Source organism: Mixophyes fleayi, chromosome 1 (genome assembly GCF_038048845.1).
Source record: "Mixophyes fleayi isolate aMixFle1 chromosome 1, aMixFle1.hap1, whole genome shotgun sequence".
NCBI classification, from domain to species: Eukaryota; Metazoa; Chordata; class Amphibia; order Anura; family Limnodynastidae; genus Mixophyes; species Mixophyes fleayi.
The window spans coordinates 34005744-34018466 of NC_134402.1; the positions used below are offsets into that span (position 1 = coordinate 34005744).

At 42.5% G+C, this 12723-nt stretch overlaps 1 protein-coding gene across 4 annotated transcripts in view; it reads left to right on the top strand.

Annotated features, from left to right (window-relative positions):
- HTT (huntingtin) overlaps nucleotides 1-12251 on the top strand; it is a 124063-nt gene extending 111812 nt beyond the window's left edge. For all 4 annotated transcript variants that reach the window (XM_075194351.1, XM_075194346.1, XM_075194349.1 and 1 more), the window contains 8 exons: nucleotides 961-1116; nucleotides 2342-2532; nucleotides 2662-2776; nucleotides 3962-4175; nucleotides 6499-6604; nucleotides 7100-7262; nucleotides 10421-10581; nucleotides 11170-12251. In XM_075194351.1, coding sequence (XP_075050452.1) covers nucleotides 961-1116; nucleotides 2342-2532; nucleotides 2662-2776; nucleotides 3962-4175; nucleotides 6499-6604; nucleotides 7100-7262; nucleotides 10421-10581; nucleotides 11170-11383 — 1320 coding nt within the window. In that variant the 3' untranslated portion in view covers nucleotides 11384-12251. The remainder of the gene's footprint in view (nucleotides 1-960; nucleotides 1117-2341; nucleotides 2533-2661; nucleotides 2777-3961; nucleotides 4176-6498; nucleotides 6605-7099; nucleotides 7263-10420; nucleotides 10582-11169) is intronic.
- Nucleotides 12252-12723: the final 472 nt, after the last annotated feature.

The window sequence follows — 12723 nt, forward strand, 5'->3', positions numbered from 1 at the left end:
TAAACCTGGACACAGGGCTGTATGTGATGACATTGACTAATGAGACCTGAAGGTTCTTTTCTGTTGTCAAATTCTATGGTTTAGGGCTTTATATGGTGGGCATGAGGCAGTTACGGTAGACTCAGGGCTATAATGATGCACATAGGTCTATGGGTGGCAACAGCTGATATGCAGGGTTAATATTGCGATGTATGCTGTGCACTGGACTGTGTGTGGTGAGCACGAGTCTGCTGTGGACAGTATTAACACATTTGCTATACCGCGCGCAACGTTTTACTGTGTTGCAGATGTAATTTGTGCTGTCCAGCTCTTCATCATGTAGGTCCCCAAAAATGGGCCCTCCATACCTAAACTTCTGGAGATCACAGGATGTGTCTGTAATTTCTTAAGAACCAACCTTTTATGTAGTGTTAAAGACCATACAACCTAAGGAATATGTACCGTGTGCAGAGAAAGTGTCTGAGCGTTCCTTTCTGTACATTCCTTGTCCGGGTAATAGTACATTTTCCTTAAAGATTACAATTGTGATTAGAGGTTAAACTGCCCTGCACCATTCTCTAGGAGCAGGACTGTAGTAACGAGACCTCCACAATAACAGAAAGGATGTTTTCTTGGTAACAATCCCTTCTGTATATATTAATCGTTCTCAAGATACTGCAGTGTGTTTACTTTCACCTTTTCTGCTGATCCATTAAGCGATGATGCCTTTTCATTTCAGAGGCCTGTATAGACCCTCTAGCTAAATACTGAGTTGTTCATCAACCTCTATGGGTCCCCTGTTGACTCATCTGCTTACCAGCCTCGAGCTCTCGGTTATCACATAGAATTACATTTGTTGCCTTTAGAATGATGACTTGTGTATAACCCAATGCAGAACCAAGTAAACCGTACGCCATCTATATGAACAAAGTGCTGCTTTAGCCTTGCTGTGTCATACTTTGTCCTGTCCCCCACATGCAGCTGCTGGCAGTGTCTGATTTATTCACTGAAAGAAATCAGTTTGAGATGATGTACACAGCCTTAACCGAGCTCCAGAAACAACACCCATCGGAGGATGAAATTCTCGTTCAATATCTGGTGCCTGCGATCTGCAAAGCTGCAGCCGTGCTGGGAATGGTAAGATAGGTTCTCTCAGCCTGAAGCTCTATTACTCAGTGTGAGAGTGAATGCTCTGAAAGACTTGTTTGCCCTCTTAATTGGTGGCATGAATGCGCTGCACACTCAGCAGGATGTGCCATCCCTGTCTTGCCCATTCCATTAGCAGCTCATTCACCATAACCCCAGAAGGCGGCACAATAACTGCAATGTAGAGGAGCTGTATATGTTTGTGTTGATGCTTGGTGGAGAGGGATAATTGCACTCCAAAATAAACACCATTAATAATCATGTTGAAGTGTGTTTAAATTGGTGGTACACACTGAATGTCCTCTTTTGGACAACAAACTCTTTCTGTCACCTATATTATTATATGCATTATTTTTAAATTTATATATAATTTTATTTTGTTTGGTTTTCCTTAAAGTGCACCCTTTGCTTGCACATAATGGAGGCAGCTATTTTGTGCCCTGAATCAGTATTCATGAGAATGCAGACATTTATGTTTCATTAGCAAATAGAGGCGTTAATTAACCATCTAGGAGATGGAATTGGAGCGCCTTAAATCTTAAACTGTTGTGTGGATGGCTCCTCCCCTACTATGCCCCAGCCAACAGTAATGTCACTAGTTCTTATTGAATGGATAGGCTACGTTCTCTTAGTGCCTGTGTGATGTCACTAGTTCTTATTGAATAGATAGGCTACATTCTCTTAGTGCCTGTGTGATGTCACTAGTTCTTATTGAATGGATAGGCTACGTTCTCTTAGTGCCTGTGTGATGTCACTAGTTCTTATTGAATGGATAGGCTACGTTCCCTTAGTGCCTGTGGGATCTCACTAGTTCTTATTGAATGGATAGGCTACGTTCCCTTAGTGACCGTGTGATGTCACTAGTTCTTATTGAATGGATAGGCTACGTTCTCTTAGTGCCTGTGGGATCTCACTAGTTCTTATTGAATGGATAGGCTATGTTCTCTTAGTGCCTGTGTGATGTCACTAGTTCTTATTGAATAGATAGGCTACGTTCCCTTAGTGCCTGTGGGATCTCACTAGTTCTTATTGAATGGATGGGCTACGTTCTCTTAGTGCCTGTGTGATGTCACTGGCTCTTATTGAATGGATAGGCTGCATTTTTTAGTGCATCAGTGCATTAATATTTCCTAGTAAGAATAGGCTGATGTGAGCATTCTATAACCAACCTCATAGCAAACTTTTGTGATAATAACAAATTCTGTTGTGTTCTTAGGATAAGGCCATAGCAGAGCCGGTCAGCCGCCTACTGGAGACCTCGCTGCGTAGTACTCACATGCCCAGCCGCATCGGAGCTTTACACGGCATCCTCTATGTGCTGGAGTGTGATCTTCTGGATGAAACGGCCAAGCAGCTCATACCTATTATCAGTGATTACCTGCTCTCCAATCTGAGGGGAATCGCACAGTGAGTCTTACACGTCTCTTTCTGTATGGCCAACGTCCTAGCGCTTACATGTATTACTATACACTAGCCAGCAAGAGTCCTCTTCATATTAAATTAACTTGTTATATTTTCTTTTTTTTTTTTTCCTAGCTGTGTAAATCTCCATAACCAGCAGCATGTGCTCGTAATGTGCGCAGCCGCGTTCTACCTAATTGAGAACTACCCCCTGGATGTAGGGCCGGAGTTCACAGCGGGCATTATACAGGTAGGAAAGCAATGGTCTATACACTGAAGATTCATGTATTTATGTACCGTGGAGTGAGATGAGAAGCGCTGATGTCTAACACATATCAAAGTCTGTGCAGCACCAACCCTGTACATTTTGTTAAGTATAAAATGCATTTATAATCCATGTTTAAAGAACACATCCTGATGTTAATCTTTGAATGAAATATTGCAGTCTGTGTGAAGCCATCTGATCAGGGTCTGGCTTACCCCCTGCCAAGACTAGTCTCTAAAGCTGTATAAAAAGAGAGCCCTTGTACACTGAAATATATCATTATTGTTCCATCTGACCTGATCACTGGTACATTAAACCAGTGTGAACTGTCCTTGTTAGGACTACTGGAGCTAAATAAACATCCCTTGCTTCAAAGACCTGCTTGACAAAAATCCTGTGACCTACAGATTAGACCCAAAATCAAATTAGTTTCCGGCTATTCTGAGGTTTGGAACTAGCTTTCCGGTACCACCGCTTTGCCCGATACCCAGCAGCTCTGGCAAGTGTAATAGGCCGGGGGGATCCATCCACAACAACCCTGATCCATAGGAGGACAGTGACAGTTACCCAGAAGGAACGCGGTTCTGGATGCCGTTAAGGAGTCCAGTGGTGGCAGCAACTTTATCCCAAATGCGTCCTCTAACCACAGTAGAAGGGGATTAAGTAAAGGAACAGTGGCAAAGTAAGCCCAGCCGGTTCCCAGCAGCAACAGACAGGGTGGCATAGGTGGTCCATCCTGTCACACCTGCAATGCAGCTGTAACCCCCAAGAGCAGCGAGGGGCATCTTCTGAGCATGAGAAGGAAGCTCTGCTCAGCGGTAGCCTTGGGAGTTGTGATATTGGGGAGCAGGGAGGTGTGCAATGCTGGTGGCCAGTATTGGGGGCACTCCATGCACCCATGGACGTTCCGCCACGGTTTGTGATTTACAAACATGACTGGGAGCTGTGTTAATCCTTATAATAGGACCATATTAGACTGGTGCACAGGTAAATGCAGGTAACGTTCTGTAGTTTGCAGCAGACGCTTAGATGTTTGCTCTAATTTTCTATTTAGCTGTCCAGGATCTTTCATGTGAACAATATTGTTTATTTTAAATAAGGACCTTGTATTTTTCCCAGGGATGGTTTACCATTTCATATGTTAGAAATCTGTCTCTATTCTCTCTTTAGCTGTGTGGAGTGATGGTGTCAGGCAGTGAAGAGTCCACACCCTCCATGATCTATCACTGCGTCCTGCGAGGCCTGGAACGACTCCTGCTATCAGAGCAGCTCTCCAGACTGGACGGTGAAGCGCTGGTAAAACTGAGCGTTGACAGAGTCAATATGCACAGTCCCCACAGGGCCATGACTGCTCTAGGGCTGATGCTGACGTGCATGTATACAGGTGGGGATTGTGTGACCGTATTGATGTTAGAGAGCACTGTGTGTTTATAGAGCAGCTGTTCATAGATAATGTACCTTTCACCTGGGGCAATATACAAGTATTGTGTGCAGCTGTGAATATATAGTGTTCTGATAAACAAGCAGCGTGTGGCATGAACCCAGGAGTGATGCTACCTACCATTGTGATTTGAAGTAGATAAACTCTTCAGAACTACAAATCCCAAAACAGCTGGTGAGGCAAAAGTTTCCTAATCTTGCTGTGAAAAATGTAATTGAATGGTGCATATGTTTACATAGTGATGCTAAAATTATGAACCTCCCTGTATCATCAGTGACGCCTTAAATAAAGCATTCCAACTCAAAGGCACTCTTAGGGCTAGATTTACTAAGCTGCGGGTTTGAAAAAGTGGGGATGTTGCCTATAGCAACCAATCAGATTCTAGCTTTCATTTAATTAGTACTTTCTACAAAATGACAGCTAGAATCTGATTGGTTGCTATAGGCAACATCCCCACTTTTTCAAACCCGCAGCTTAGTAAATCTAGGCCCTAGAGTGTGCATGTATCTCTTATGCGGAGGAAATATGTTTAAATAAAATAAATTGTTATTTATATGTTAAAAATACCATGATAATATTATGTTCTTTACAAAACAAATGTAGCAAAGAGTGGTTTATTTAAAAACTTTCTTTATTTAAAGAGGAAACTGCAAAAATAATACAAAGATCGTATTACACAAAACAATGCTGATATACAAGATGTTTCCTCTTAGTTTTATGTGTTATATCAATGAGGAAAGGGAAATGGGCCTTTGCTACATTTTTAAAACTATATATGTGAAAAGTAAGAAGATAAAGGTGATCAAAAATAAATGATTGTAATAATTTTATAGGCTCCCTCACCTGAGATTATTACTGATTACCTCATTACTGAAATTTCTGCAATTATCAATAATTTCTCTGAAGATGTCATTTATTCGTTATTGAAAGTATTAGATCTTCTAAATAGCTATTGTTATTCCTTTGATTGCAGTGTACCATCCTAACATCAGACACGTCGGCGTGATGAGTAGAAATATAATGTAATCGACAAGTCTCACAACACTTGTGTATGTTACCGAGATGAAGAGATTCATTGGGGATTGTATCTCTTCTGATATCCCTAGTCTATGAGGAAAAGTTGTGTTTCATTAGTTATTCATCGGTAATCATATACTGATTAGTACATTAATCTTGGAAATTCGTTTCTTTTGAGTAATAGAGATCATCCATTAATTCATATTATAGTTCTGAGCACTAGAGCCCGATATTACTTTGTGAATATAATCAGTGTATGAATGTGGATGAATACATTACTGATGAGTTACCTTTTCCTTATGTGATGGGGATAACATAAAACACACAGTCCCTCCTGTATCCATTCGTCTCGGTAACATATCTCAATTTCCAACTTTGAAGTTTTCTGGGACACGCTGATTACATTAGATTTCTGTTTATTCACATTGTGTCTAAGATTACAATAATACACTACAATTAGTGGAATAAAATAGGTACCGTATTTGGAAAAGGTAATAATGTCACTAATGCTCTTTACTAATACAGTGTGTACAGATGACATCTTAAGAGACATAAATATAAATGGCATAATGCGTTATTTTCAGGATAGGCAGCCTGTCACATGCCGGATCTTAAGGAGCACTTACAGGGTCCACCCCTGAGCAGCCTCCTCTTCCCCTGGGACTGCTCCTCCTAGTGGTGGGAGAGTAGAAACTCAGGTCATTTTCACTCTGCGTTCATGTGACTGTTGACCTTTCCTGTGTACTAGTTTTCCAGCGTGTTTCCTGACCCTTTACTTGTTACCCTGACCTCAGATTGATCTGTCCATTTTTTTTCACTTGCTGATTTTTATCTTCACCACCAGCCCATTACTGACCCGGCTAGTTCTGTGTTCTGTTGTATTTGTGGCTCCTGTGAACCAACCTGTGAGGCCTGGAACCTGGGCAGAGGGCTGCCACCTGCATGTCACCTGAAACAGAACCCAAATTCCCTTGCGATGGTTCCTGTTGATGTCCGGTGGCATGATAGACTCTGCGCCTCTGCTTGTGGTAGTGCTAAATTGGGCTGACAGCGGAGGGCCTCCTTTTTGAATAGTATATCAGCCCTGATACTACAACTATTTCCTTGTTTGTAGTTTGTTGTAAATATCTGAAAGCAATAGCTCACTGATCAGACATTCTGCACCAATTTTGTAGTATATTCACTGTTTTCCTTAGTAAGTGGCCCGTTAGAGAACAGTACTCCTGTATAATCAAATTGTTTTATGTAGGGAAAGAGAAGATCAGCCCCGGACGCACATCGGAGCCAAATCCAGCTGCCCCAGACAGCGAATCTGTTATTGTAGCCATGGAACGGGTGTCTGTGCTTTTTGACAGGTAATCTAGTCATTATACAAATATGTATGTTAGTAATGTTGATGATTTACCTTTACTTACCATTACTAATGGATGAGAACATGTCTGTACACTGTGAGTTATAAGCGCTGTAATTCTGCATTGGCTTCCTGACCTTAACATCTTTAACTAGAACATTTGTCTTGGTTTTTGCCTTACAATTAGCGTGTGATTTTGCAATAGTTGTAAAGTGATAGAATTGATAGACGTGCTTAATTATTAAGGTAACACTTGATCTAAATGTATCGGAATGCTCTGTTAAATGTGGCTTCACCTAGTATAATACATTTATATAAGCTGCTCCTGCTGAATTAATATCTAGACATTTTCCGTATAAGTGAATGCTCTGTACTGTTGTGTGGTTATCTCAGCAGAAGGAGGTGTGTTTAATAGTCCTATCCTTTGTTATTTGTGGATGAGACAAGGTGAATGAGAGATGTTCAGCATTGTGATTAGACTTTCATTATCTTGTGTCAGGATACGGAAAGGATTCCCCTTTGAGGCTAGAGTGGTGGCGCGGATCCTCCCCCAGTTTTTGGATGACTTCTTCCCTCCTCAGGACGTAATGAATAAAGTCATTGGGGAGTTTTTATCCAACCAGCAGCCCTATCCACAGTTCATGGCCACCGTTGTTTACAAGGTAACGCTGCCTTATGGCAATAAGACCACGGCTTCAAGCCACGTTCATCGTTGTGTATGGGCGTCTAATTCATCAATGTGTGTGTTACTAAAGCACTGTGTAACATTTAAAAATGTATATGTAAAGATTTCCAGACATTGCCACAATTTAATATTTCATCTCTTCAAAATGGCCATTTCCAGCCGATGCGCTAAAGCCACGATGTCAACAGCTCAGATGCTTTTAGCCATAACAAGTATCTGTTGGTGTGTGCGCAAATTCCCTGAAATTATATAGTGTCGGCATCTTGAAAAAGCCTATTGTGTACCTATATTTTTCTTGTATTCGTTATTGTATTCTAAAAATAAAAAATTAAATGTTGCTCTTAAAAGAAGACATTCTCTCTCATAGAAAAAATCTAAAACTTCCTACAGTAGTATAGAAAAAAAGAATCATTCGCACCCAGGCTTTACAGAAAGAGGTTATAAAGATTAATCATGTCCTTATAGCCTTCCAGTCCCCCACTTAACTGCCCTCCTTCCAGTCTCCCACCTACCTCCCTCCTCGTCGCTCTCCTTTCCCCCCTTCTCCGTCTCTGCCTCCGCTCTCCCCCTTTCCTCCTCCTACCCTTGCGTCTCTGTCCGTCCTACCCTCCCCTTAGATTGTACGCTTCTTCGAGCAGGGCCTCCTCTCCTCCTGTTCTCCACCACCTTAACTCTGCTCTCCAGCTCCTTGTCTCTTCCGTGAGGCCCTTCTATCCCTCTCTCTACCCCAAGGGGCTCTCACCTCTCATCTAGCTGTACTTTGAGCTTTTGAGTTACTGTGCTTTTTGTTAACTGTTCCGTGCTGTCTCACCCTGTACCGTGTTTCTGTCTGTCCCTGTACCGTGTTTCTGTCTGTCCCTGTACGGCGCTACGGATACCTAGTGGCGGCCTATAAATAAATATTAATAATAATAATAAAGGGCTTAATCAGCAACAATGGCTTTATAACCTATCGGTCACCGGGAAGTGAGTATCTATTGCAAGAGTGGGAGAAGCTAGAGTGAAGGGCTCCGCTGTTTATTCACCAAGTCACCTCTAATACTGCCTGTGAAAGAGGAGCTTACGTACGCTGTCTCGGCAGATCATTCAGACGGAAGGAAGGGTCTAGGAAGGGTGACCGCCTCCATAGAGGGATATTAAAATGTGTATTTAGGGCAGTGGATCACAAACGTTCTCAGTTCGAGGCACCCTTAGGGTCTCCATAATTTTTTCAAGGCACCCCTAAGCCAAAATAGTTACCAAGTAGTCCCCCGCCTTGCTTACCACCGGCCCTGGCCGCAGCACCCCGTGAGATCGCCATGGCGCACAGTTTGGGAACCACTGATTTAGGGAATTGACGTTTCTAACAGTGAACTGTGAAACGCTGCGCTACATTTGTGTTGTAGAGTGGGCAGGGCTGGATTAAGGGAATGGAGGCCCCTGGGCTAAGGGGGCCTCCATTCCCCCGTGAGGCCCCCCCGTGATCGGAGCTGCCCGCGCGCCCCCCCCCCCCCGGCACTTACCTCCTTCTCCGGCGGGCTGTGCTCTCTTTACTGAGGAGATCTCGTGAGAGTGAGACTCACGAGATCTCCTCAGTAAGGAGACTACAGCGCGCTGGAGAAGGACTACAGGGAAAGTGCGCCCCCGACCGATCAATACTGCTGCTGAGCACTTTCAAGGGCCTCCTGGATGCCATAGGCCCCTGGGCTGTAGCCCAGTTAGCCCTATGGTTAATCCGGCCCTGAGAGTGGGTGCCATGGAACAGAAAAGTGCACACTACACTTTTTTTTTATAAATTTACCATTTTCAGATTAAATATCTCAAGAGCAACTTTTTTTTTTATTGCATTAATATTTCCCCGTGTTGTAGTCAGTGAAGCGTCCTTCAGGCCTGGTATGAAGTGGAATTGCTATGATGATATAAGGGGTGTTTTTGCCGATCTGCCTGATCTGACACTGTCCACGTTCACTGACGCTCCCTGCAGTGTCTGCACTGAGGTGTCGGAAATAGGATTTCAGCTGAATCCCTGCACCATAAGGGCCTGCGGTGCATTATGTCCAGCCCAAGTGTCTGTGAATAGGTGAACACCGTAATATCCGCTTTCTCCAGTAAGCCGCCCTGCAGTGATGTTTAAGTTTTATAATAATAAGCATATTAATCTCCACAGGCACCATTAAGAATATGTATTTCCCTGGCACCCACCGTACATTAACCAAGGGCAAAAATACAAATGTAAATTGATGTTTGGACTGAGCTGTAATGTCTGCAAGGTACAACTCAACTGTAATTCCCATGTACACAGAATGCAACAAGTCTGCTCCAGGCTCGGGCTTCGAGTAGTAATCAAACATACACTGTTATATAAACATAGCAATTCTTGTAGTGACTCCATGTTGTGCTTCTATAGCTGGTCTCTGTATAGTGCATTGTTGTTCTGTTTATTCCAGAAACTAACTGTGCAGATTACTGGTCTGTCCCCAACCTCAAAACACATCCAATTAAGTGCAAATCTATATCTAAGAGGGTGAAAAACATGTATGTCAGCAAATCAGATGGGTAGTAAATTAATATATTTCCTTCTCAATCAAATGCAGAAAACAGCAGATTTATTCAGCTCTGCAAACACCGGTCTTGTGCTACAGTTTTCAGTTACATTTTAGTTGTCACTTTTCCTCAGCCTAAAGTGCTCGGCCTGTAATATACATGTTTGAAGTGTTCACCTTGTAATACTGATGGCAATGCAGCCTCCGTTCACTAGGAGACGTGGTGACATCTCCACTATAATGTTTAATGAATATCGGTGCAGCCCACAAAACGTCTGCCTCCATATTGTGTCTCTTTAACTGGTGATTTGCTGTTGTCTGTGATTGATTTGGATAAACATGAGGAAAAAGATTCATTGAAAATTCAGGACATCATTTGCACCTTCGTACATAGTCCCATTTACTAAAATTACTGAATGTTTGCTCGGTAGATTGTAGTTTGTTTCCTGCATGTGGTGAAACGCGTTGTCGAACTAGAATTAAGAAACTGTTAACTTAGTTTATAGGATTTATTTTATCTTTATTCTCCTTACATACGGATTACTGTGTGTGACTGTCTTTATAAATGTTCCTCAGCTATATCTGTCTGTGATGAGCTGCGTGTTCTCTCCAGGTATTTCAGACGTTACATGCCACCGGGCAATCCTCAATGGTGCGTGACTGGGTGATGCTGTCCCTCTCCAACTTCACGCAGAGAACGCCGGTCGCGATGGCAATGTGGAGCCTCTCCTGCTTTTTTGTCAGTGCTTCTACCAGCAAGTGGATCTCTGCAATGTATCCTTAATGTTCTGTTCTTACTGTGAATTTAATATGTATTTCATATGTAATATATATATATATATATATATATATATATATATATATATATATATATATATATATATATATATATATATATATATATATATATATATGTGTGTGTGTGCGTATATATGTGAGTATGTACAGGCAGGGGATAAAAAATGGACGTTTCCATGCCACAGGTCATGCCAGTATATTATTTTAATAAATAAGATCATACCCCCCCATCCTTCCCTCTGCTTTGTTAGAGTTTATCTAGCTTGCTGATGTATTAGCCTGAATTAATCTATATTTGTCAGGCGTACTGGGAAAACGTCTTGTGTAAGGCGTAAAAGCAGCGTTGATTATTCTCAAAACCAGATTCCGAATGACTGAATTTGGAGTTTGTGTCTTAAATGTTTTCTCATTAACTTGTTTCCCCTGAACTATGGAGTTATGCAGTTGATTTTCTACAGCTTTGTATGATCTACGCTACACAGTTTCCTATACATCGGTATTTCACAAGTACTAAAAATTGTTTTTAATCATATGTGTGTTTCGTCTCCTTAACCTTCGTTAAAGCCTTCCACATGTGATCAGTAGAATGGGGAAATCGGAGCCGGTGGACGTCAACCTGTTTTGTTTGGTGGCCATAGACTTTTACAGACATCAGATAGATGAAGAGCTGGATCGAAGAGCCTTTCAGTCGGTGTTTGAGCTGGTGGCGGCCCCAGGGAGCCCCTATCACAGCCTCCTGCTGTGCTTACGGAATGTTCACAAGATCACCGTGTTCTAAGCACTTTGCGGGTGACGCTGGGAAGACGGTAAAACAAGGGAATACGCTACAGCTACATCTCTTTCCCTGAGCATCCTCACCAACCCCACCCTGGAGTAACTGTGACTCTCATGCTGTTCTGAATGTCGCTTCTTGTAAATATGTTCTGATTGCAAATAGATTTTTGCTTTAATACAGTGAATGTAACTGTCCTGTTCCTTTTACGTGTTTTACAGTGTCAGTCTGTAACAACACCACTAAATAATATCCAATAGTCCAGTCAATCGTTTTACCAGACTTCCTCTGTGGAATCCATGTGTAATGATGTAAGGAGTGTCCCAAGTACAGGCATCTAACACGGCACGGGATGGGTTACCCTTCAGTACTGCATGAGTGGTAGTAACAGTCGCCTGTAATTAATATTAATGAGAGGTGGGATGGTGGATGCCTCTTGCTAGGAGAAGGTTTGTGGTGGTGTTCCTGGTGCTGGATACACCTGTCCTCTACAACAGACGTTTGTTTAGCTGGTGTATGGACATTACGAGCACTGCAGTCATCTTCCGATTTTCCACCTCTTAATTTGGGTATTGGCATAAATGGTTTTAACTTCTATTTCTATATTATGTAAAATATGTATAATTGTAAAACTGACAGTTCATGGTACAGTCATTACAAATTACAAAGCCACTCTGCTACATCATGTCACCCGTACTGCCTGCTTTGTAGTCATTATGTGGCACAAACAGAGATATTTTGTGTCCTCTCATTAACCCACTCATTTATATTTACTTACAAGGGCCTGAGCTAATGCAGAACAAGCTGTGATTTATAATGTCATTCATGTTTCCATTATATGGATACTCACATTATAAATATCTACCATAGAGAACTGCCATTGTCTTGTTCACGGAGAGCAATATTGTCATCACCGTTACTATATGTATCCTGTTGTGTGTCAGGATCACAGCTGTGTACTACAGTACTACAACCATCTCTGCTCTTCTCCCATTATCTGCTACAGTATGTGTTTATCTTAGTTTTTTACCTGTCCACCTCCAGCTAAAGCTTCTAGACATATTATCAGCACATAGGCTGGTTATCGTGAAATGAGACACAGCATTGACTGGCTACAGCTTTAACTGGGATCATGGCACGGCTCACCAATGACGAGTCATGGCCCACCAATGACGAGCCATGGCCCACCAATGACGAGCCATGGCCCACCAATGACGAGCCATGGCCCACCAATGACGAGCCATGGCCCACCAATGACGAGCCATGGCCCACCAATGACGAGCCATGGCCCACCAATGACGAGCCATGGCCCACCAATGACGAGCCATGGCCCACCAATGACGAGC